We start from the raw sequence: 25,049 nt of genomic DNA, 5'->3' as shown, positions 1-25,049 counted from the left end.
CGGCAAAGTTTAACAGTTTAGAAAATAATAGTATTATTCATTTTGCCCAAAGTGTTAACTTTTGACTTACACTTCGTATGACTACAAGGCAAGATACACATTCCACAGAACTGTCAATTTTCTTTGTGTCTTTGAATTTCCAATTTCTTTATTATTATCTATGTCATGAATCTATGTTGCTAGTTGAAAAAGTAGATTCTGCTGACTTCAACAAACACTGAGCACCTACTATACATCAGACACAGAGCCAAGCGCTGGGGATAAACACAGTGTAGTTTCTAGTATGAAGAAAAGTCAATGGGAAGCCTAAAGTGAACTAAGTATTAAAATGGCTGTGGTTAACTCTAGCCTGTGGGAGCACTGAGAGGGTACTGATTGTTCCACCTGTCTGACAGAGATATTGAAGAGATTTCCAGAGATGATTAACAGAGAAGCTGAGCCCTGTTGGATGAAGAAGGGAGAAGAGAAAGAGCACAGTGCAGGTTTTAAAAAGTTAAGTAGTTCTGTGTGATTATAGGCAATGATAAAAAGGCTAACTCGAAGCTTGACTATAATAGGTGCTTTGATGGTAAGGAATGGAAATGGGAATGGGCAAGAGTATCTTTGAATCTGAGCTATTTTACAGAAAGAGAATGGTCAGGAAAGTAAATGGCTTAGTACAACCTGGTTCTGCTTAGAGAAACTATATTCAAGGTACACACTATACCAGCAAAATCCCTGAGGCAGTATGTCTGTATGCACAGAGCAATGTCATTTTTTCCCACTGGAGGGATTTATTAGAAGACAAAATTTAAACTATATTCCCAAACAGATTGCGCGCACGCACACACACACGCTATATATCAGCAATGGGCAATGAATATAAATGGGTAAATTACTGAAAAGAGAAATACAGTTAATAAATATTTAAAAAATAATAATCAACCTCAGTAGGAACCAATTAATTTTTAAAAGAGTAAGACACCTGTTAATATATATCTAGTTGGCCTAGATTTTCTAAAAGATAATACTCAAAGTTGTAATGATACTGTGGAATAAACACTCATTTGTTCAAATGGGAGGATAAATCGGCACAAACCTCCTCAAAAGTAATTTAACAGTATGTTTTGAAGGGGCGGGGGGTGGGAGGTTGGGGGAACCAGGCGTTGAGTATTAGAGAGGGCACAGATTGTATGGAGCCCTGGGTGTGGTGCAAAAACAATGAATACTGTTACGTTGAAAAGAAATTTTATTTTTGTTGTTGTTGTTGTTATTTATTTATTTATTTGTTTGTTTGTTTTAATTTTTTATTTTTTATACACCTATATTTTTATCCCCAGGAGTACAGGTCTGTTAATCGCCAGGTTTACACACTTCACAGCACTCACCAAAGAATAAATGAAACAAGATGGGATTGGGAGGGAGACAAACCATAAGTGACTCTTAATCTCACAAAACAAACTGAGTGTTGCAGGGGGAAGGGAGGTGGGGAGAAGGGGGGTGGGGTTATGGACATTGGGGAGGGTATGTGCTTTGAAAAGAAATTTTAAAAAATAAATAAGTAAATAAACTTTAAAAACTTTAAAAAAAAAGAATCTTTTGAAAAGGCAATGTAGATTCCCTAGAAATATAGCCTAAAGAAAGAGATGCATATGAAGTTTATCAAAGATATGCCTCTGAGAATTACTTACAAAAACAAGAAAATTAGAAAAAAAAATTATCCAACGAGGGGGATGTATCTACTATTTAGCTAATAAAAATGTTTTCAAAAATATGTTTCAAAACCACAATGAGATATCACCTCACACCAGTCAGAATGGCTAAAATCAACAAGTCAGGAAATGACAGATGCTGGCGAGGATGCGGAAAAAGGGGAACCCTCCTACACTGTTGGTGGGAATGCAAGCTGGTGCAGCCACTCTGGAAAACAGCATGGAGGTTCCTCAAAATGTTGAAAATAGAACTGCCCTATGACCCAGCAATTGCACTATTGGGTATTTACCCTAAAGATACAAACGTAGTGATCCAAAGGGGCACGTGCACCCAAATGTTTATAGCAGCAATGTCCACAATAGCCAAACTATGGAAAGAACCTAGATGTCCATCAACAGATGAATGGATCAAGAAGATGTGGTATATATACACAATGGAATACTATGCAGCCATCAAAAGAAATGAAATCTTGCCATTTGCGACAACATGGATGGAACTAGAGCGTATCATGCTTAGCGAAATAAGTCAAGCAAAGAAAGACAACTATCATATGATCTCCCTGATATGAGGAAGTGGTGATGCAACATGGGGGCTTAAGTGGGTAGGAGAAGAATCAATGAAACAAGATGGGATTGGGAGGGAGACAAACCATAAGTGACTCTTAATCTCACAAAAGAAACTGAGGGTTGCTGGGGGGAGGGGGTTTGGGAGAAGGGGGTGGGATTATGGACACTGGGGAGGGTATGTGCTTGTGTGAGTGCTGTGAAGTGTGTAAACCTGGTGATTCACAGACCTGTACCCCTGGGGATAAAAATATATGTTTATAAAAAAAAAAAAGAAGGGAATCTTCAACAGACGAATGGATAAGGAAAATGTGGTCCATATACACTATGGAGTATTATGCCTCCATCAGAAAGGATGAATACCCAACTTTTGTAGCAACATGGATGGGACGGGAAAAGATTATGCTGAGTGAAATAAGTCAAGCAGAGAGAGTCAATTATCATATGGTTTCACTTACTTGTGGAGCATAACAAATATCATGGAGGACATGCGGAGTTGGAGAGGAGAAGGGAGTTGGGGGAAATTGGAAGGGGAGGTGAACCATGAGAGACTATGGACTCTGAAAAACAATCTGAGGGGAATGAAGTGGTGGGGGGTGGGAGGTTGGGGTACCAGGTGGTGGGTATTATAGAGGGCACAGATTGCATGGAGCACTGGGTGTGGTGCAAAAATAATGAATACTGTTATGCTGAAAATAAATAAATTTAATTAAAAAAATGTTTAATGCCATATATGAGTTATCATGTTTAAAAAAAAAAAGGTGGAATACAAGTTGTATATATTGCATGGGTTTTTGCATCTATGCATACTTGCACAAACCAAATAAATATAAAGGTGAGTGTTAATACTCTTCTCTAAAAAGTAGAAATTTTTACTGTTTTCGGTTTCTTACATTTTTAATTGATTAATTTTAGTTAAAGACTGATCTCTTCCAGGAATTCTCCTCTGATCCTGAGACCGGGCTAACTTCCTGTCTTCAGGACGTCCATGGCAGTAAATAACCCCATCATTGCACACATCATACCGAAACGGTCCACTTGTTTATCTTCCTCCTCCAGATTGTTGAATCCATAAAACAAGCAATGGCACATTAATCATATTTGGTATACTGAAGATACTCAGTATTTGGGGAACTAATGCAAACCTAAGCATTCTTTTTTGGTTCAGAGCAGCCATAAGTCTGGTTTTAATAGTACCAGAACAGTAATTAAACTGGACTGATAAGATTGACTCTATTGTTGGGTCCCATCAGTTTGTCCAATTCAAGCCATTAGGTTTGGGGTATGAGCAGGAACTACAACATTCTCCCCTGCCCCAACTAGGACAAGAACTGGAGCTCCCAAACTAATCCACTATCCCTAGACCCTGAAGGCCTAGGTAAATTTGACTTTTGGTGAAGGTACTTACACATACATGGCACCATGCCTGATAAACAATAATTCTGTAGTCCCTGGAACAGCTGACAGCCTTGGGTTGAGGGTTGATAGATAAATGGTGTTTCCATTTCTCATATTTTACAGGAAAGGGGGAGGACAAAGTCCTTCTAAAACAACCCTTTTATTTCTAACATTACTTAAGTTCCAAAGTCTCTAGAATTTTCCCCTTCCTGCATATAGCTAGATGATGCCTTTTTGCCTGGAGTAGACTTTCTGGCAAAAAGTTGCTTTTAATTGCTTTCTGGTAAACATTCTATATTGTATATTCCACTGTTCTCCAGGATAAAATTTTTCTCCTTCAGAGCAATGACAGGTTGGCCTCACACTCTCCCCAAGCCCTTGAAGTTTTCTAGATATGGAGAGGTTTCAGACCTTACGGTTTTATTTGTAATCTGCAAAAATGCATTTAAATATATGTGTAAGCAAACTTCTCTCTTCTTAATTTCTTTCCTAATCACAAGAGCCACTGCTGGGAATTGCATTTTTTACTTGGTTAATTGGGAGATCTCATGCCTGGGATGGTGGCCAATAATTAGGTACCATTTGAATAGAACTTATATTAGTTCAACATTATCAGCACCAGATTAGAAACTCAACATCAACAAATCTGCATGCCAATTCTAAGCACTTATGCTGTGGTCCTTCTCATATTTATTTGTATGACCTCTGCTATAATCTCTATCTAAGAGCAACATCTAATATTCTAAAGTATTCTCTACTTTAAAGGTCCTATATCGAATTTTTTTTTCTATCACTTTGCACCTTGATTCCAGTGTTCTTTCCTCTTGATTCCTAAAGGAAGAGTGAGAAAGAGATATAGAGAAAGGATTAAATTTAGGGATAAAAAGAAGAATCTGAAGATTTTTGCTACTTCAAAATGAAAGGGTATCTCTGTTAGTCTATACATAAGAAAGAGAGACAACATCTCTGTGACTTGACACCCCCAAGAATTGAGGACAAAGGCAAAGAAAAGAAGAACAGTCTTATGGAACTACTTTCTATAATGAAGGATCAAGTGAAGAAAAAAAGAGAAAGTCCAACAAAGAAAACAGGACATATGCTAAGCAATATTTCTCAAAGTGGAAGGCAATGTTATGATGTTACCTGGTGGGGAGCAAATAAAGGAAGCCATGACCCTTTTCCTATTTTTTTTCTTTTTCTTACTCTTACTAGAAAATTAGGCTCTGTTATTAAAAAAAAAAAATTAAACTATTTCTATCACCCAATTTCTATAACAAAGTATTAAGTGAAGTAAGCCAATTTCTATTAAAATCATATACCTGACAACTTATGGTGCATAGCTATGATCTCAGAACCTATTTCTAATAAAGCAAGTGTTGGCAGAGCTGAGTCCTCAAGGGGGTTAAATCTGGCTGGTCTAGCCCCAGCTGATACAGACAGTAAACAGGCTATATGGTAGAGTTCAGTAATTTCTAACAGATACGTAATAACTAAGACTAGAGAAAAAGGGGGGACAAAAACACCTCAGCTCTCCCCTTTTGGCAGAAAGCTTTACTTTTTTACATTTTAAAACTATTTACAGTTCATATGGTGTCCAGACCCGCTCCCCAGAAGCGAGGGCACAATTCCTTGCCTGGGTCTATGAGCTCTCCACATGTGATTTCTCAGGCAGTCAGCCAGATGAGCATTTGATTTGAAAATTAAGCCTTAAGTTTAGCAGTGTGAAGAGGGAAAGTATGTCTGAACACAAATGCCTGGAAAGGGGTAAGATAACCAGATGAGGCCAACTGAATTAACAGGATTCATTAGCCAGGCAATTCAGATGTTTCCCTCCTGCCAGAGGGAAACATCTGATGCAGACACGAAGAAGCCCATCTCTGCTTCTCTGTTCAAGTGTCTTGGGCACCCAGATTACCATATGTTTTGCTTTTCTGAGATGCTACAGTCTGTGGGTAGCTGCAAAAAGACACCATAAGCATTGCTTCAATGAGCTCTACTAATGCAGAAATGAAACCCAGATGAACCTCATCCTCTCTCTTTCTTTACACAGTCCCATGCATGTTGAGGTACAGTGATGTCAGGGAGACTCTCTGTAACCCCGAGCACCTGGATTAAAGATAAGTTTGGTAGCCAACAGTCCCACAACAGACAGCACTATCAAGTGGCCACGATGGCAGAAAATGATGTGCGCAGAACATGCAGCATGTGGCTACTTCTTCCCCTTACCACACACTAGCTGCAGTGAAGAAAGGGGGAAGAAGAGGGAAATGACTAAAAGAAATTCTGATCTTGCCTCAAAATGATTCATTTAATTCATCTAAATGCATTTGGTTCATACACCATATAATTATTGAGCACTGGCTACATGCAGGACATTGTTAAGTTAGGGGATGGGAATACAGAGATGGTCTCAGGTTCCAGTAATTCACAGTACTGTAAGGACAGACAGGCACAGCAGTCAGCATCCACCTCTCTCCACATCTTTCCTGGAGTTTCTCCACTGCCCATTCTTCCATGAAATAGTCATGAGCCTTTCCAAAGGTAAATCCTTCCATATATTTCTTCTGTTCTTGGGGAAAAGACACAAGTTCTTAGTATGGTCTTCAAGTCTTGCAAGATCTGGCCTCTGACTGCTTTTCTAGCCTCAGTGCACACCGCTCTTCTCTCAGCCATACTCTCTCTGCTTCAGTCCCTGATACTCACCATCCTCTTTCCCTCTGCAGGGCCTTTGCACATGCTATTCCCTCTATAGTTCTTCTTCATCCCATTGCTTCCCTTGCCTAATGAACTGTCATTAAGTTCTCAGCTCAAATTTACTACTTCCTCAAAAAACCCATTCCTAAACTGCCTCACCTCTGCCCACTCCTTCCCCCACATATAAACCCTTTCTTTAGATCCATAATCTTTTCCTTAGCAGCATTTCCTTCAGCATGTAACTATATTTAGAATGATTATTTTATTGTCTACCCACCCCTTCCCAGACACTAAGCTCCATGATTGCACAAGATCATGTCTGTTTGGATTCACTGCATTTCTAGCACTTGGAAGATCCTATAAAGTTTCTCTCTTCTTTCCCCAATTCATCTGCAACTTTCTCTCTTATATCTGACTCCTCTCTTCCACCACCACCACCATCATTGTCACCTTCATAATCATTTTTATTACCATCAGATCCATCCATATACTTCTAACCTATTTTCTGTTAAATCTCTTTACCCTCTAGGACCACTTACTGACTTCTTTGGTGCCTCACTAACAACAAAGTTGGAGAGTATCAGAGTCATAGTATTTGGGGGCTGGGAGGGACCTTGAAGTAACTGGCCCAATGGTACTCAAACTTCAGTAAGAGTAAGATTCCATGAGGTGTTCATTAAAAATAGCACCTTTCCCAAATCCTCCTCTTCTTCCTGCTCCTCTCATTCCACCATTCAATTACCTTTTCAATGGCTGACCTTCTTCTATGACTTAGTCTGAAATAACAATATCCCTGCTACCAACCTCCCAAAACATCTTTTGAAGTCCTCCCATGTGGGTGCTGCCAGAGCAACTCCTGCTTCCTTTTATCCTGGTACTATTGCTGTAACAGAAGTCTGTTTATTTGTCCCCCTCTTCCCTTGTACTTCAGGCTTCTTGAAGGAAGGAACGTGGGTCCTAATAACCCCTGTACCCTAGTATCCTGCACAGTGGCTGGAACAAACCAGTGTTATATAAATACAGGTGAATGAACAGATTAGTGGAGAACATGGATCCCTGCCACTACTCTCACTGCCCCTATAAAACTTCCATTTCATGTCCCTGATGATGCCCCAGCACATGCTGATTGACAGATCAAATCAGATCATCTGAATGAAATGGATCCCCTGTTGTCAACACAGCTCCTTCAATCTTCACTAATGCTCATGTGTTCGCCATGAAGCCCTCTCCAGCCTCAATTCCATTTCTCAATGTTGCACTTTCCTTCTTTTCCATGGGAACTCCCCCATACTGAAGTTAACACTGGACTCTAGGCACATTTAAGATCCAAAAAAAGATATGGTATGTATATACAATGAAATATTACTCAGCCATAAGAAAGAATGAGGTCTTGCCACTTGCAACAATATGAATGGACCTGGAGGGAATCATGCTAACTGAAATAAGTCAGTCAAAGACAAACACCACATGATTTCACCCATATGTGGAATTTAAGAAACAAATGAACAAAGAAAAAAAGACAAAAAAATAAACTCTTAAATACAGAGAATAACTGGTGGTTACCAGAGGGAAGGCGGGCAGGGGATGGGTGAAATAGGCGATGGAGATTAAGAGAACACTTACCATGATGAGGGCGGAATAATGTATAGAATTATTAATCATTATATTGTTAATATAAACTAATATAAAACTGTATGCTATTTATACTTTGATTTAAAAAGAATCCAATAGGTATTTGTTGTGAAAGAATGCTACTTCTTTTCCAACGCTTACAGAAAGCATATTCGTTTTACTATATTTAGTAAATAAAATTTAAAAATACTATCAACTTTCTTCACATCTTCAAAATATATTCTTTCTCCATTATTAGAGTCTATTTCCTTCCTTCTTCTTTGCATCACAATCTCATTTACACTTTTTCTTCCTTATCTCTAGTAACTGGTACACAATGCCATCCCAGAGTTTTCTTTCCCTAGGTTGCTGACAGTATCACTCTTAAAGCAATTATCACTCTTGCCCAAATATCACAAGTTCCTTTGAGTCTTTGAATCTAGTTTAGAGATCAATGCTTTTACTTTCTATGCTCTCTGCACCTCTTAATTTTCTTCTATTTTTGCACATCTAATCCTCACTAACGAGCAATAAGAGAGAATTTTTTTTAATTCCTGATGTTAAATAGGGAAAGAGGTCTTAGTTTTTGAAAACAGTACTCAAGTTTAAAGGTAGTCCAGGGGTGCCTGGGTGGCTCAGTGGGTTAAAGCCTCTGCCTTCAGCTCAGGTCATGATCCCAGGGTCCTGGGATCAAGCCCCACATCCAGCTAGCTCTCTGCTCAGCAGGGAGCCTGATTCCTCCTCTCTCGCTCTGCCTGCTTCTCTGCTTACTTGTGATCTCTGTCAAATAAATAAATAAAATCTTTAAAAATAAATAAATAAATAAATAAATAAATAAATAAAGGTGGTCCAATGTTCCCTTGACTTACAGCTTCAAGACACAATTTCTAAACAGCTTCCCAAATTCTACCAAGGCTTTCTACCACCTGGCATAGCTCTGTCTCCAGAATCTGTGTACTGAAAAGAATTTCTGGAAGTTGGACATCCTAATAAAATGAGTCATTTTTCTCACCTCTCTTATCTACCACCAAAAACAGTGAAACGTGAAAGCATCATGGCAATGTTAGAAATAAACTTGCTGCACACCATCTATGTATGATTATATTATATTTGAAGCAGAAATTGTCTTATTTAACTCTGCATCCCCAGCATATAGCATTTTGCCTGACACATAACGGGCATTTAATGTGTACTCAGTGAAAGAATGAACAAGTGATCAAATACAGAATCTCTCAATTAAAAGCTAAAAACAATTCAGTATTATTTTCCTAGATCTGCTCTAACAGATTACCACAAACTAGGTGGCTTAAAAGAGCAAAACTTTATCCTCTCACAGTTTTACAGGCTGGAAGTCCAAAACCATGGTGTCAGCAGGGTGGTGCTTCCTCCAGAAAATCTAGAAAAGGCCTCTCTCTCAGCTCCTGGTAGCTTTAGGCATTCCTTGACTCCTATCTCTGCCTCCATCTTCACATTAATCTTTTCTGTGTATCCATCTTCCTTTTCTTCTCTTAGGAAGACACTTATGACTGGATTACCAGGATAATCTCATCTCAAGACTGTAATTATATATGCAAAACCCATTTTTATAAAAAGATCATTCACAGTTTCCAGGGGACATATGGGGGAAGGGGTAGCTTCAAACCACCACAACAGGATATAATATAATCTCAAGTATTTTAAAATTAATATTGTGTAGAGGAGTAGAGAGGAAAAAGCAAAGATGGAAGAAGAAAGGGAGTGATAACATTGTAGTTTGCTCCGGTCTGGGTGACAGAATCAAAAGTAATTTCGGTATTTTACTTACAGTCTTGAGTTTTCTTAATTCTCTTTTTAAAAGATTTTACTTATTTATTTGACAGAGAGAGATCACAAGCAGGCAGAGAGGCAGGCAGAAAGAAAGGGGGAAGCAGGCTCCCTGCTGAGCAGAGCCCAATGTGGGGCTGGATCCCAGGACCCTGAGATCATGACCCGAGCCAAAGGCAGAGGCTCAACCCACTGAACCGCCTACGTGCCCCAAGTTTTCTTAATTCTACACCCGCAACAGACAGATAGTATACCAATCTAAAGTACATGGAAGAAATTAATCCATTGAGATTATCTCAGGAGCTCTAAAGAAAATGCCACTATATAGTAGAAATGTATGTATAGTTAATTAATGGTAAATAGTCAATTGAGAATGTTATTAACATTTGTTTGGTTTGGTATAAACAACCTGTGGGCTCTGATGAAAACCAAATTTACTCATTATAATACTATGATCTCATTTGGCTTTCAGATTTTAAGATCTTAAGAAAACTTTGCCTTATTAAAGTTAATGTTCTAACAATTCTAATGCCTTTGTGACTTAGGTGTAGGTTTGTTTTTTCAAAAGAAATCCTATGACAACTGAGAAGAGATGCATAAACCTGTTTTTGTTTGGTTGGGGTTTTTTTCTTTTTTTTTTTTTATTTATTTTCAGCATAAGAGTATTCATTATTTTTGTACCACACCCAGTGCTCCATGCAATCTTTGCCCTCCACCACCACCTGGTACCCTGACCTCCCACCCCCCGCCCCTTCAAAAACCTCAGATTGTTTTTCAGAGTCTGTTTTTTAACAGAGAGAGAATCAAGCTTTAAATGTTACATAGAGTTTGATGTATTTTTTACTTTCATTATTATCTAAGATAAGTGGGTCCTAGTTACAGAAGGCTCTTCTATTTTGATAAGCAGCTATGACAAGTTTGAGTTCAGAGCCAAGGAAGAACCAAAACACTTTGAGTAATAAAAGAGAGATAAATATGAGCAGCCCCAGACACTGAGAGAAGAGACTGGAGCCAACGACACTGAACACTGAATGGGGGAAGGGGAGATGACAAAGGCCAGCAGCAAAGAAGAACTATGAGAAAATGTTAAACTAGGATTTCACATTGTTAGCTGTGGAGTGTGTAAAATAAACTTGCTAATTTCTATTCCCCCCCCCCCAAATCTTCAGTCAACTTTACCTTACTCTCTGATGCCTTTCTGGAAAAAGAGGAAGAGGAGGTCTCTGAGGGAGCATTAAGAGAAGGCAAAGGGAGCAGCAAACATCTGGGTTACATCAACTTTAAAAGAAATTAGGGGATGCCACCGAAAACTCATGTGCAGAGTTTTGAAAGTGTTATAATTTCCTATTATTTCAAGATGAAGCTCATTTGGGGAAATGGTCATCGTTTAGAAATCCACCACTTTAAAATATTATATTCATACAATATAATAATTTATTACAATGGAAGAGCATTTATAAGAACTATAACAATGTCACAGATTCGTGGCCTTCCATCTGCAAAACACAGAAACTTCCCAAGAAATTATCAATCCAAGACTTAAGAAACAGAAATTGAGGGTGAAACTATTTTTGAAACACTTTTACTGTGAGGTAGTAGCATGAGCTAAAAATTAATTTAATTTTTCATTCCCTTCCATTGAATCCAAAAAGTATCAAGACTACTCCTATTAGCTTGCTTTTGAACTCACTGTTATTTAAACCCATAATGGTGTGTTTTATTAACATTGTTTAAAAAAAGAAGAATCAAGACTTTTGCCTCAAATTTTCCTTTTAAGTATGCACACCCTAAACAGCTGTCCCCTACATCTAATAGTACCATCATAACATATAAATTTTCTGGGTAAGCCGAACATTAAATCAGAGAGTTTGTGTTTTGCCTGTGCTTAACTACAGAAGTCTCTACTCCAGTTTCAAGCCCACAAACCCAGATGAAGAGGAGGAGGTAACTCAGTGCAAGGCATATTGACCCTCCAATGGGATCAGCAGAATCCCAGAACCTCTCTTCAACTTAAAAGAAACACAGACGCCCTACATATGTGTCCCCTTCAGGCTCATTAAGTTGAACAACTTTTTTGTTGCAAGTGCCCAAGGAGAAAAAGAAAGCATATTTAATAAGAAAAATAACCCACTCTTACTCAAGACTGACATTTGGAATCAAATCTAGCAAAGGGGAATATCATATATGAAGTCTCCCTCTTCTGGGTAAGTTTTTTTTTTTTTTTTTTTTTCAAGAATTCACCAGCAACTGATAGATCTTTTGACTATTCTGTTCATATACCTCTAATCTGGCAGGACAAAGAAGGGAAGAGTTCCTTCACGGCTGTCTGAAGGATCTGCTAACCACACTTTTGTATCACTGCCCCAATTTTCTCCAGGAGATCTGTAGTTCAGAACTGATAGATGTACTTAAAATATGAGTACTATAGAGCTAGTAATTGTAATATAAAACTTATACTCGAACTGTTTCAAATTATTGATGTTTGTGGATTTACATGTGTCACAAATCCATTTTTTTATATTTTATGTGAGAGAGAAAAAGAGAAAGAGAGAGCGAGAGAGCGCATGCACAGGCCAGGGGGAGGGCAGAGGGAGTAGGAATGGGAGCAGAGCTGATCTCAGATCACAGCCCCAGCCTAGTCAGATGATTAACCAACTAAGCCACCCAAGTCCCAGTAACTAATACATTTTTTAAAGTAAAACGTGTTTTTTGTTTTATTTTCATGTTGTGCTAAGAAGAGATAAACTTGGAACTTGGTGGTAATGGTGTGACAGCCACCCACTCCGGAAACAATCATGTTTGATAGAAGTGAAACCTCCCAGGGTTCAGTCAATATGTTCAACCCAGTCCTATGCACACTTAGTTCCTGAATGCTCTGATAAAGCATGATAAAATTGTCAGAGGACTGAGGAATAATGCTTCAAGCTCTCATTACTTCACATACGAAATAATGTATTCATGTAATCATCCTAGCTGAGTTTCATAAATCAGTCTTACGGAAAAGGGATCAATTCAGAAAGATCAAGAAATCATAGTTTAAAATTAAAAACAGACTAAATATCAAGCAAAAGGAAAATGGATTATTTGAATTATGAGACATGCACTCAACCAAATATTATACAGCTCTTAAAAATGATGTGTATACAAAACAGATAATCATGTCAAAAAATGGGCAGAAGACATGAACAGACACTTCTCCAATGAAGACATACAAATGGCTATCAGACACATGAAAAAATGTTCTAGCCATCAGGGAGATTCAAATCAAAACCACATTGAGATACCAATGTTCATAGCAGCAATGGCCACAGTTACCAAACTGTGGAAAGAACCAAGATGCCCTTCAACAGACAAATGGGTAAGAAAGATGTGGTCCATATACACTATGGAGTATTATGCCTCCATCAGAAAGGACGAATACCCAACTTTTGTATCAATGTGGACGGAACTAGAAGAGATTATGCTGACTGAAATAAGTCAAGGAGAGAGAGTTAATTATCATATGGTTTCACTTATTTGTGGAGCATAAGAAATAACATGGAGGACATGGGGAGATGGAGAGGAGAAGGGAGTTGAGGGAAATTGGAGGGGGAGATGAACCATGAGAGACTATGGACTCTAAAAACAATCTGAGGGTCTTGAAGGGGTGGTGGGTGGGAAGTTGGGGGAGCCTGGTGGGGAGTATTATGGAGGACAGGTATTGCATGGAGCACTGGGTGTGGTGCATAAACAATGAATTCTGGTACACTGAAAAGAAATTTAAAAAAAAAAAATTTAAATGATGTGTATAATGACTATACTAAAGACATTGGGAAAATGGTAATGATATGATGTGAAGTGAAAACAGAAGGATATACACACACAATTATAAGAAATCTTGGCATAGAAGAAAAGACAATAAGGAAAAACAAAATAGTAAGATAATTAGAAGTATGGATATTATTTTCTTCCTTCTACTTTTTCTTATTTTTCAAATTTCTCTTAATGGACATATGTTATTTTTATAACAGAAAAAAAAAAAGACTATCTACTAAAGGAAAAAATGAAACAAAATTTTCAATCCTAGCATCAAATGGGAGTCATCACTCAATCAAACTAGAAAAGTTGATTAAACAAGAAGAAAATTTTTTCCTACTGAAATTTGTTTTCACAGTTATGCAGCAGCTCGGATTACCAGACTGGAACAGTTCAGAGACAATGCTTAGCAATAGTAAAAGAAAGTCTATATTCTTCCCTATAAATACATATAGTTTCCAAAGAAATGGAAAAAAGACTGAATAAGATTGATGCGTGTTTCTATGAAAGGGCCTGACAGACTTAACAAAATTTACTGAAGCTCAAGAAAGTATAAAATGGAATGTGATGCACAAAAAGTTGATAGTCCAGAGCCATTTAAAATCTAGAGGGGTCAAGGAAACATCCAGTCTGAAAGGGTACTCTCACTGCAGCATCTGAACCCACATTGCTCTAATGCAAAAGTATAAGTTCAGAAGAGGTCAAGGAAATAAAGTGTTAAGAAAAAGTGATACTGAGCCTATTTGTTAATGGTGACACAAATCATAATCCTGTCAGCCTATAAGATCTCACAGGGAATCTTGGGCTGAGAATCAGACTAGGCTGGTAGCACAGAGTTCATTTTCTTCTCTGCTCAGTTCTCTCACAGGTATCCAAAGATGGTGTACTAAAGCAATGTCATTCAAAAGAAACCAAATGCTAGCCACAAATGTGAGGCACATTAAGTAATTTTCAAATTTTCTAGTAATCACATTAAAAAAAAAAATTTTTTTTAACTGAGAGCTTTTCCCTTAAGATCAGGAACAAGACAAGGATGTCCACTCTCACCATTTTTATTCATCATAGTACTACAACCCCAAGCCACAGCAATCAGGCAACAAAAAGGAAAGGCATCTAAAAATGACGAGGAAGAAGTAAAATTTTCATGATTTGCAGATGACATGATACTATATGTAACAAACCCTCAACTCTACCAGAAAACTAGAACTGATAAATGAATTCAGTAAAGTTGCAGGATACAAAATAAATGTACAGAAATCTGTTGCACTCTTATATACTAACAATGAAGTAGCAGAAAGATAAATTAAGAAAACTGTCCCATTTTTAATTCTACCAAAATAATAAAATACCTAGGAATAAATTTAACCAAGGAGCATAATAGAATTATTTCTATGTAAGGATATTTACATAGAAATAATTTCTATGTAAGGATATTTACCATTTTAAAAACTAACATAATTCCCTTCCTTGGATATCTTTTAAAATTAAAGAAATATAGAAATAAAGATACATATATGGACATAGGGATGGCTTCAATTAGGAGTTCTCAACTCTACGTGCATAAAATCACCTTGGAAACTTAAAAAACACTGGGATCTCAACTCCAAGACCCTCATCTAATTAAGTTGGGGTTTCTCTGGGGCTCTGATACAACGTGCAGTCCAGGTTGAAGGGCACCAGATTAGATGACCTCTGAAGGGACTATCACAAACCCTCGCATTTGCCCCTCACCTGCCCAGTTCTCTCAGTCTGGTCAAGAATGTTAGCACAACTTGAGACACCCTCTCAAGAAACACTGAGATAGCTACTGGTGTTCATACTGCCATTAGCAAATGGTACAGTAGTCCCCCTTTCTCTGCAAGGGACACATTCCGAGACCCCCAGTGGATGCCTAAAACCACAGAGAGTACCAAACCCTGTACTATGTTTTTTCCTATACATACCTATATACAATAAAGTTTAATTTATAAATTAGGCACAGTAAGAGACTAATAATAACTAATAAAATAGAACAATTATAACATCACGCTTAATAAAAGTGACATGAACATGGTCTCTTGCTGCTGCCCCTCAGAACAATTTGTTACTTAAACTCTAACCCCTGGAGGATTTTATTAGTTACCAAGCACATTTAGATATGGCCTTAAGAAATACATATACTGGCAACAGGTCTGTGGGGAGAAGGATGATGTACGACCATGAAGCTGGGCAGCTGGGGCTGCCCGGCCCCCGCAGGGCGGAAGGAAAATCGCCTGCTTCCCTTTTCCATTATCGCTCTTTTCTCTTCCCAGAAGCGCTCGTTGTTAGTTAGCTGGGTCCTTTGAATGTGCTTGTTTAACTATAAACTTTATCCTCCTTCTTGCTTGCCTGCAAGAAGTGACTAACGTTTGACCTTCACCGATCCTTCTGTTGGCTATTGTTTTCTATCCAATAAAAGTGAGACTGTGGAGGTGCTCGTGGCAGCAGTCCTTTTCGACTGTTGTCCCCTGCTCCCAGTCTCTTATGCCTGACTTGTTTGTACCTAATTCTTCTCCTGTCGCAGACTGGAAGCGGCAGTCTCTCCTCTCTCAAAATATCCTATTGAACCCACCCTTCTTCTTGTAATGGGTGAGATGATACAATGCCTACATGATGAGAGGAAGTAAGTAAATGCCATAGGCACTGTGATGTAGCATTAGGCTACTACTGACCTTCTGATGATATGTCAGAAGGGGGATCACCTGCTTCCAGACCATGGTTAAGCACAGGTAACTGAAGCCACGGAAAGCTAAAGTGCAGGGAAATGGGGGGCTACTGTATCTCAAAGCCTGGTACAAAAATGTGCACTTCCTATTCAGCAGTCCGCTGAATCATGCCACCTCTACTTAGTTTTAAAACTAAAGTCCGTAAATTTTGTTAAAGGCTAATACAACATGTATCTCTTAAGCACTTTCACATAACAGATTTCAAATACAGAAGACTGGTGCTAATCTGAAAGGAAAATGAGTAACAAAACAAAAAAAATTGAAAAGGTTATAAAAGGAAGGGTTTTATCGCTCTTATTTTGTGACTTAGGTTTACAGTGCTTAGCATTACAGCTTACACAATGCTAAGAACATAGATGAGTAATGTGTATAATACAAATATATAAGCATTACAGCTTACACAATGCTAAGAACATAGATGAGTAATGTGTATAATACAAATATATACTACTTACAGATAAACTACATCTATATTATGTAATTATGTTTATATTCCTACAATTGTATACAAAGCCCTTCAAATACAAAATAGTGTAGTCCACACTTACACATCACTTATGAATGGGAAGAATTCTAATTTAGGCTCTTACTTCCATGGGACCCTGAACAAGTCACTCCCTTTCAGGACCTTAATCTCTTCATCTCTAGAATGGAGCACTATTACCCACACCTTGGGTTTTTGTTTTTGTTTTTTTTAATGAAAGTTAAATGGAGAAGCCCTAGAGCTCCCATATGGTAGTTGCGCAATAAATATGTATTGAATCTGAATGTAGCTGCCCACCTTCCTCACTTCTGAGCACAGCAGAAGAGAGAACTACAGCCTAGAAGGAAAATTAATAGCTCAAAGTCAAACAGTGATCACTGACATGGAGCCAGATTTCTTGACTGGTGCTTTCATCCCACCTCCTTCCCCTCAAATATGTCGACCATGAGAATGAGGACGCCTCCCAAGTCCAAGACTCCTGCCAAAGGAGGCCACAGGTACCTGGCTATACCCACCCTACTATGACACTCACCTCTGGCAACACCTGGGCTTCTCTTCTGCACTCCAGGCATCTTATGTCATTCCTGGATGAGGACCCACAGGTGCCAAGAATAGACCCTATAGCATTTCCTAATATTTTCCATTAGCATTGCAATAGGATCTAGTACATGTTAACTGCTGTTTCACATCAGGTTCCCTAGAAACAGATCCTGAGATAAGGATTCATGTGCAAATGATTCATTAGGGATGTACTTCCAGGAGAAACTGGCAAGGGAGGGAAAAAGCCACACAGGGTGTGACTGTAGACAAAGTCCCATCCTCTGTCTGATCTCAAGGAGTGCTTAAGAGTACAAACTAACCTCAGAGCTTGCTCAACTTGAGGCAGGGGCACTGCTCTTCTATACTCTTGTACCTATCAGACTTTGGCTCCTGTAACTCAAGGGCACTGCTTGAAGAAAACAACAGATGCAAGCACTTAGGAGCAATGCACAGAGAAGCATAGAAGACAGTGGAGATCTAGGCAGAACCCCAACAGTATCCTCTGCAACCATCACCTCCAAGGGAGGACTCTAAGCTCCCTGGGATCATCTCAGATCTGAGCCCAGCTGATCGCTCCAATTTTTCAAAATCTAAAAAGTAGAAAGCCAGTCTCCATAACCTGAGTACACTGTACAAAGACCACCACTCCAGCCACTGTAATTGGCCAATGATGGAACTCAGCAAAATTGGACACATCGAGCTCCTCTGGAAGATTGTTCTTTCAGAAGTTGTTACTGCTCAGTTCGAAAATTAAATAAACATCATGCTAGGCTCAAGAGACACAGATGTGTTCAAGAGATGACCCCTGTCCTAGAGGAGCTCACAGTAATGGGTAATCTTAAAAAACCAAAAATCTTGCCTGATTTCCTACTGAATCCTAAAGAACGTTTCATACTCAATGATACGAGTTTCTCCCTTTAAACTTTATAGATCAGCAACAATACATCTCAAAGCATTATACCATACTGAATTACAAAGAGGTGCTGCTTCATAAGGACTCAATGGAAAGCTAAATGAAACCACAAGAAAGTAACACTAACACTGCTTCTAACAATAATGATAATGATAGCATGTGTGGAAGGCATATAATCAACAAATTTCTGAATATATAATTGCCTAGGTTAATACCGTGGCCTCCAAGTAGAGGCCCCAATATCTATCAGTGTCCAGGTATCATCACAAGATTTAACTGGTAATTTGAGGGACATAGTACCAGGTGGTGGGTATTATAGAGGGCACGGATTGCATAGAGCACTGGGTGTGGTGCAAAAATAATGAATACTGTTATGCTGAAAATAAATAAAAAACAAAAACAAAAACGAAAAAAAAAATATGCTAGGGCCATTACTTCAAATCCATTATGTAATTGTACATATTTTAAACATACTTTGTATGAGATGATACTTGAAAGGAATAAGATTTATTATCAAATGTTCCTTGGGGAATTAGTCATATCATATTAATGGCATATCTAATACCCAGAGCCATAAGACTTGAGAAAGTCCAGATATGCAACAGCACAGCTCAAAGCCACACACCACATTAGCTTACAAAGATTCACCACCTCTTAGAAACTTGCTCTAGACTACAGAATTATTTAGGGTCAAGACTAAACTCATCCTCAAAGTCCTTCTGAGCACAAAACTCATGCTTTTAAACACCATACTACAGTGGCAACAATTAAAAACCTGCGAACACTGGAAATGAACTACATGGTTCCAGGCATCTTTATGGCTTATCCATGTCACACAGGAATCACAATTTCAGAGGCTCTGTCTTTACCACTATAATTTCAAAGTATGATCATTTTATTTCATTATGCATTTAATGCTATTTTCTAAAACAAGCAAATACAGAAATGTATGTATTCATTATGTTATTAGCAATCAGTCAACATTTTAGTTACGAAAAGAGACTAATTATTTCAATCCTACCAATTACTGTCTAGATTATACCTAATCCCTCTTGATATCTTTATCATTTCTTGAAATTTCCCATCCCATATGATTAATTCATTTTATGATATTCCCTTTAAAAACTGTATTCTTCATAGTATCCAAACGATTCAAAATCATCAGCAAATGTGATTGACTGCCAGAATGAAGTATATTTTAAGTTTACTTTGTCATGTTATTATTAGCAGAAAAGGGACAAAGAGTAAGAAACAATGGAATAAAGGTTTGAAATTTACTTTTCCTAACTTTTATTGTGTTTATATATATATAATTTATATATAATTATTAATTATTATTAGTGTGTAAAGACATGTTTTAAAGAATTTCAAATTCAAGAATCATTCTCATAAATATTTATCAATATAAAAGTAATGAAAATCTGTGTTATGGTGGATAATTCATTCTAAATTCAACTATCAAATAAATGAGAGATTCTTATCACTATCACTTGATACAGTACTGTGTCAAAGTCTCTTATCAATATTTCCCAGAAATTTACTAGTTAAATAAGTTAATACTTATGAGATGTCATCTATATACAAGACATAGCATAAGTACCAATTTTAAGTAGTAGTAGATCTAAAAAATGAAGTGATAGTTATATGTCTCTGTTCCACAAAACTTCATAGGGATTGGAAGTTGAATAAGTAGCACAAACAAGAAATGAAGATAAAATTGACTTATGTTGTAATTGTTAACAAATTGAAAGGGAAAAGTAACATGTACTTAATTAAAAGAGAAAACCACCAAATGTTAAGACTTGTTTTGTGGTCCCAGAAATCTTAAAAATAACCCAAAGAATTTATTTCTTACTTGCTGTCGATGAGCACCTCAGATAGCCGATTATTCACTTGGTTATCACTCTTATGGCGAAACTGAAAGTCAAAATGTTTGTGAAAAAACATATTTAATCATACTTTATCAGCACAAATAGGAGCACTAAAAATACTTTGAGATCATCTGTTTGGACAATATCACCATCAATCCAAAATTGGCAAAGTTTATGCTTACCTGGAACCCAGCTCCATGTGTTCTAAATCTGAATCAATACCCTTCTCACAAACCTTGGGGGTAACCAATGGAACAAGTCTAGCCACATGCTCTTCTAATTCCCAAACATTTTTAAATGCTTCTAAGATGACAATATGCTCTTTACTCTGCCACACAGTTCCAGAGAAAACTATACATTTTGAGATTTTCAATAAGGAAAGGAGCCTTCCTTTTCTCTCACATATGTGCTCAATACTTCATTGAAACATCAGTCATTCCTTTTCATGGATTTCTTTGAAACCACTAAGCTACTTGTAATAACATATATTTTTATTCTCCAGAAATTCTAATTGTTAACAGTAATCTTATGAAACACTGAGTACTTAAAATAAAACTCAAATTGAAATATCGAACCACATTTGGTATGGATTTGTTTTTTTATGCCCAAGTGATACCATTTCTTATCATACATTCCAGTAATGTAAACATCATAGACTGCTTAGAAGAACCCAAGTATTATGAGCACTCTATTAAACTCATAAATTAACAGCCATTCAAATAAGACTACCATCAAAATTAGTGCATTTTCATTTAAAAAATTCAAAATGTTATATCACAATATGTAAAATGTTTCAACCAGTCCTTCTCTTATTCAATTTCCTTCCCAAACCTATCCCAGTCTCTCTACAATGCTATGCCTAGTGAATGTAATTACCCTGATGGCCAAGTATAAGTCAGTGGATATTATTAGGAAAAATATAATACTTGGCATTTTCTAACATGAAAACATTTATAATATCAGTACATAACTAAATTAACTCAGTCCATCCTTGGCAAGCAAATTTCTCCTTCCCAATAGAACAACAGAAATATTATTTTGTCTGCATTTGTTCCTTTATCCACACTCCATCTTCTCCACTCTGCCTTGTTATGGGAAGCTAACCTATAGGTCCTTACCCTCTGGCTCCTGGTTTGATATGGCCAATAGTCTGTTCTGGCAGAAGATGAGAGTAACCAGAGGAGAGTGAAATGGAGTATCTCCCCGCCCCCTGGCTTCCTTCAAGCTGAGTTAGCTTGAAGGCAGCACCAGCTGTCATGAGAAGTCAGATACAGGTAATTGCTTCCTCCCATTGCCCATTCAGACAGAAAAGTAGTGTTGCCCTCCATGTTGCAAAAGTATGTGCTTTTCTTTGACAACTTTTCTTTTGCCCTTTTGTAAATAGTACCTTTGTTATTAATCTTTCTCCAACCTTACTCATTTCAGGGTAACATCTCTTTCCTGCCAAGACCCTGACTGATAAATATATCTGGTTATTGAACCCATACATATTATCAGAAAAAAAAAGCATATTCAAGAATTAACCACAGTAGAGACAAAAGGAGATTTAGTATTTAGTTGCATCTCTATCTAACCTGGAAATAAACCCCAAAATTGACTAGCTGGGAATCATAGAAAAGGACCGATTAGTTCATCCCCTGAAAGCTGAGCTGCCTATTCTCTGGACCTCAAAATAAGCCACTCTCACTTCAGTTCAGATTTTGCCAAGAAGTCTTGGTATTGAAACAGAATCTGGTAGGACTAGAAATGGTTGTCTCATGCCCAGGCTGACTCTTCTTGACAATTTCTACTCTAAAAACAGATATGAAAGGATAGAGAGGAACAGCAGAGGAACTCCATCCTTAGAAGGGAGCAGAGGACTAGCATTGATTGTATACCCATTATGAGACAGGCTTGTGCAAAGTGCTTTATACACAGCATCTCATTTTCTCCTTCCAACAGTTCTGGTGTCATTAGCCACAAGATACAGACAAGGAAGGATTCAGAGAAGTGGTTTTACTCATATAATAGTGTTAGAACATAGCAGGTTAAAGTGTCTTTCTTCCAAGTCCATGTTCTTCCTACTCTACCATTTTGCTCTACCATTAAGCGTGACTATATCAAATAAGACATTTAAAGCCAATATGTAGAAACTCAAGCATCTAAATAAATACTATTTCCCTGAAAGATTAGATATTGTGGAAAAGATACACATTTACTCCAAAGTTGTCCTTACGGAAGTCGTTATTAAAATTGTCTCCTAGAACTACTCAGAGCATTCTTTGAAATGTCACCTTATTTTTTGAAGATGGAGCTATTTACCCTTAGAAAAGACATGAAGGGATGTCTTATGCTTGGAAATATGCAAAATCTTCTCTTAGAAAGCAGGTAAGGTAAATGTGTTTTTAGGGGCTGAGAAATGGCATTTGTTTCCAAAGCTGGGTGAACACAATTACAAGATTGGCTTTCTTCTGTACCTTGTACACTGATCATGAAGGCAATTCTGTATGAAGAGTTCCAATGTACTTTGAACAATGGCAACCTCACAGGAATGAATAAATTCCAAAATTACCACTTTTAAGTGACATGATTCATTAGTATGAACAGGTCCTATGTGTTAAAAATCCTGCCTCAAAGGTTATAGTCACAATATGAACCATGAAATACATGAGGCACTTCATTAAAAATGAAGAGAGTCATATCTTATCTGTCCTACAGAAACATGGTATACAAAGACAAATACATTATATACATGGATAATTTTCAAATGAGTCACATCAAATTGTTGATTTATCAAAAAATTGTACATAAAAAAACTATGAAAAAGGATCATATGAACCAACTTGATAAGTACAAATCTCCCTATCTCACTTTCCCATACTCAACCCTCTCAGTAGGGAGGGTTTCCCACAATCTCCCTGAAGCCTCCCTAATTCTTCTTCACACACTCCACCTCCACTACCAACTAGTCTTTGAATGGCATCTTCTTCCCACAAAGAATGAAGGTGCTTTGTTTTTTAATTATGACTCATGAATTTTTAACATCACATTATTGTTATTCATGTCCATTTCTCATCTTCTCTTGCTGGATTTTAAGCTTATATTTCAGATTCTGTGTATATTTTATTTTTGCATCTCCCATATAGCTTAGCACAGAGGGGTCTGCATAAAGGCCAGTGTTCCAAAGCCAAACCAATTCAGGTAGACTGTAAGTTAAAACTCAGAACCACTACTGTTCTACAAAGCCAGTAATAAAGATAAGAAGGATTCACAAAATACTCAGTCTAAAGGAAAAAAAAATGGAACAAAGAACCAATGAGACATAAAGAAAGCAGAAACAAGATGATAGATTTAAACCTAATCATAATGATATTCACATTAAATGTAAATGGGTTAAACATTCAGAGTTGGCTGCGTGGCTCAGTCATTAAGCGTCTGCCTTTGGCTCAACCCATGATCTCAGAGTCCTGGGATGGAGCCCCACATCCCCCTGCTCCATGGGGTGCCTGCTTCTCTCTCTCCCACTCCCCTTGTTTGTGTCCCCTCTCTTGCTGTCTCTCTGTCAAATAAATAAAATTTATTTTAAAAGATTTTCAGGCTGTATAAAAAATCATTACCTAGTTATATGCCATCTACAAGATGCCCACTTTAAAGACATAGATAAGTTAAAAATAGACAATAGGAAATATAGGTATGAGTTCACAGGAGAAGCCTAGGCTAGGAATATAAATACATAAGTCACTGGGATACAGACACCTGTATTGAGACTAGGGCACCCAGGGTGAGATATAAACTTTTCTACATTTAGAATATTTGGTTTGTACAAGACCATGTTTTAAAGCTTTGCGTTTTAATGACCTCCCTTGGCTTATGCAGACTTCAAAATTCTCTATTGTTTTAGACTTCACTTGTTTACATTAATTGCCTAACTTCTGAAGTGATTTGATTTTCAACTCATGCTATAATGAGAATAGGATGTGAGAGTACCTAACATCTACCAATTCCTAAAGCTTAGAGAAAGACATTATATAGGATAAATAATACTTCACTGGGTAGAAGGAAGTTTGTGTTCTAATTCTGGTCTTACAATTAATTGATTGTATAATCATTAGCAAATCACTATTTTTTTTTTAAGATTTTATTTATTTATTTGACAGAGAGAGATGACAAGTAGGCAGAGAGGCAGGCAGAGAGAGAGAGGAGGAAGCAGGCTCCCCGCTGAGCAGAGAGCCCGACGCGGGACTCGATCCCAGGACCCTGAGATCATGACCTGAGCCAAAGGCAGCAGCTTAACCCACTGAGCCACCCTGGTGCCCGCAAATCACTATTCTTTAGAGTCCTTGGTTTCTTCATCTGTAAAATGAGGGAGTTAGTCTAATTATTCAAGCCCTCTTGCTTTTATCATAAACAGGCTCTGATTCTATGACATCTGTATTAGTCACTAAAGAAATACCAAAAGAGTTTTATTTAGTACTGATCAAAAGAGCTCCATTCAAAAATTTCAAATGGATCCCAATTTTTTGTCTTTGAGAGGTCACAATTGAAATTGAGACCTCAAAAATGCTCAAAAGCAAATACTTACATAGTCATCTGTGGCATCTTTGACAGCTGTCATAGTTATCACCAGGACCAAAGGCACAATAGTGGTAAACCAAGTCAAGGAGGAGATTTCTGGAATCAGCTAAAACAAACATTTCAAATAGTTTAGGACTTTTAAGTTAGGAACTATATCTTTCAAATTTTGTCATAAGACTCACAGAAAGTAATGGGATTATATTCAGCTATCTATACAAATACAGAATAACTTTCAATAACTAAGTATTTGCATTCACTTATAAAACACACTTATAAGAAGTATCACTTATAAGTATCACTTATAAGAAGTATCATGGAGGCTTAAGTGGGTAGGAGAAGAATAAATGAAACAAGATGGGATTGGGAGGGAGACAAACCATAAGTGAC

The 25,049-nt window shown here is 37.5% G+C and overlaps 2 protein-coding genes across 17 annotated transcripts in view; both read right to left on the bottom strand.

The window, feature by feature from the left end:
• Positions 1-25,049, bottom strand: part of GABPB1 (GA binding protein transcription factor subunit beta 1) — a 975,210-nt gene that overhangs the window by 670,341 nt on the left and 279,820 nt on the right. The gene's annotated exons all lie outside the window — the stretch shown is intronic.
• ATP8B4 (ATPase phospholipid transporting 8B4 (putative)) overlaps positions 1-25,049 on the bottom strand; it is a 256,040-nt gene that overhangs the window by 150,920 nt on the left and 80,071 nt on the right. For all 14 annotated transcript variants that reach the window (XM_082734772.1, XM_082734778.1, XM_082734770.1 and 11 more), the window contains 2 exons: positions 24,670-24,768; positions 20,093-20,154 (listed from right to left, as the gene is read on the bottom strand). In XM_082734772.1, the coding sequence (XP_082590898.1) occupies positions 20,093-20,154; positions 24,670-24,768 (161 nt within the window). The remainder of the gene's footprint in view (positions 1-20,092; positions 20,155-24,669; positions 24,769-25,049) is intronic.

Source organism: Mustela nivalis (genome assembly GCF_964662115.1).
Source record: "Mustela nivalis genome assembly, chromosome: 6".
In the NCBI taxonomy this organism is placed as follows: domain Eukaryota; kingdom Metazoa; phylum Chordata; class Mammalia; order Carnivora; family Mustelidae; genus Mustela; species Mustela nivalis.
Note: the sequence above shows the minus strand (reverse complement) of the source record. Positions and strands in the feature narration are given on the sequence as shown.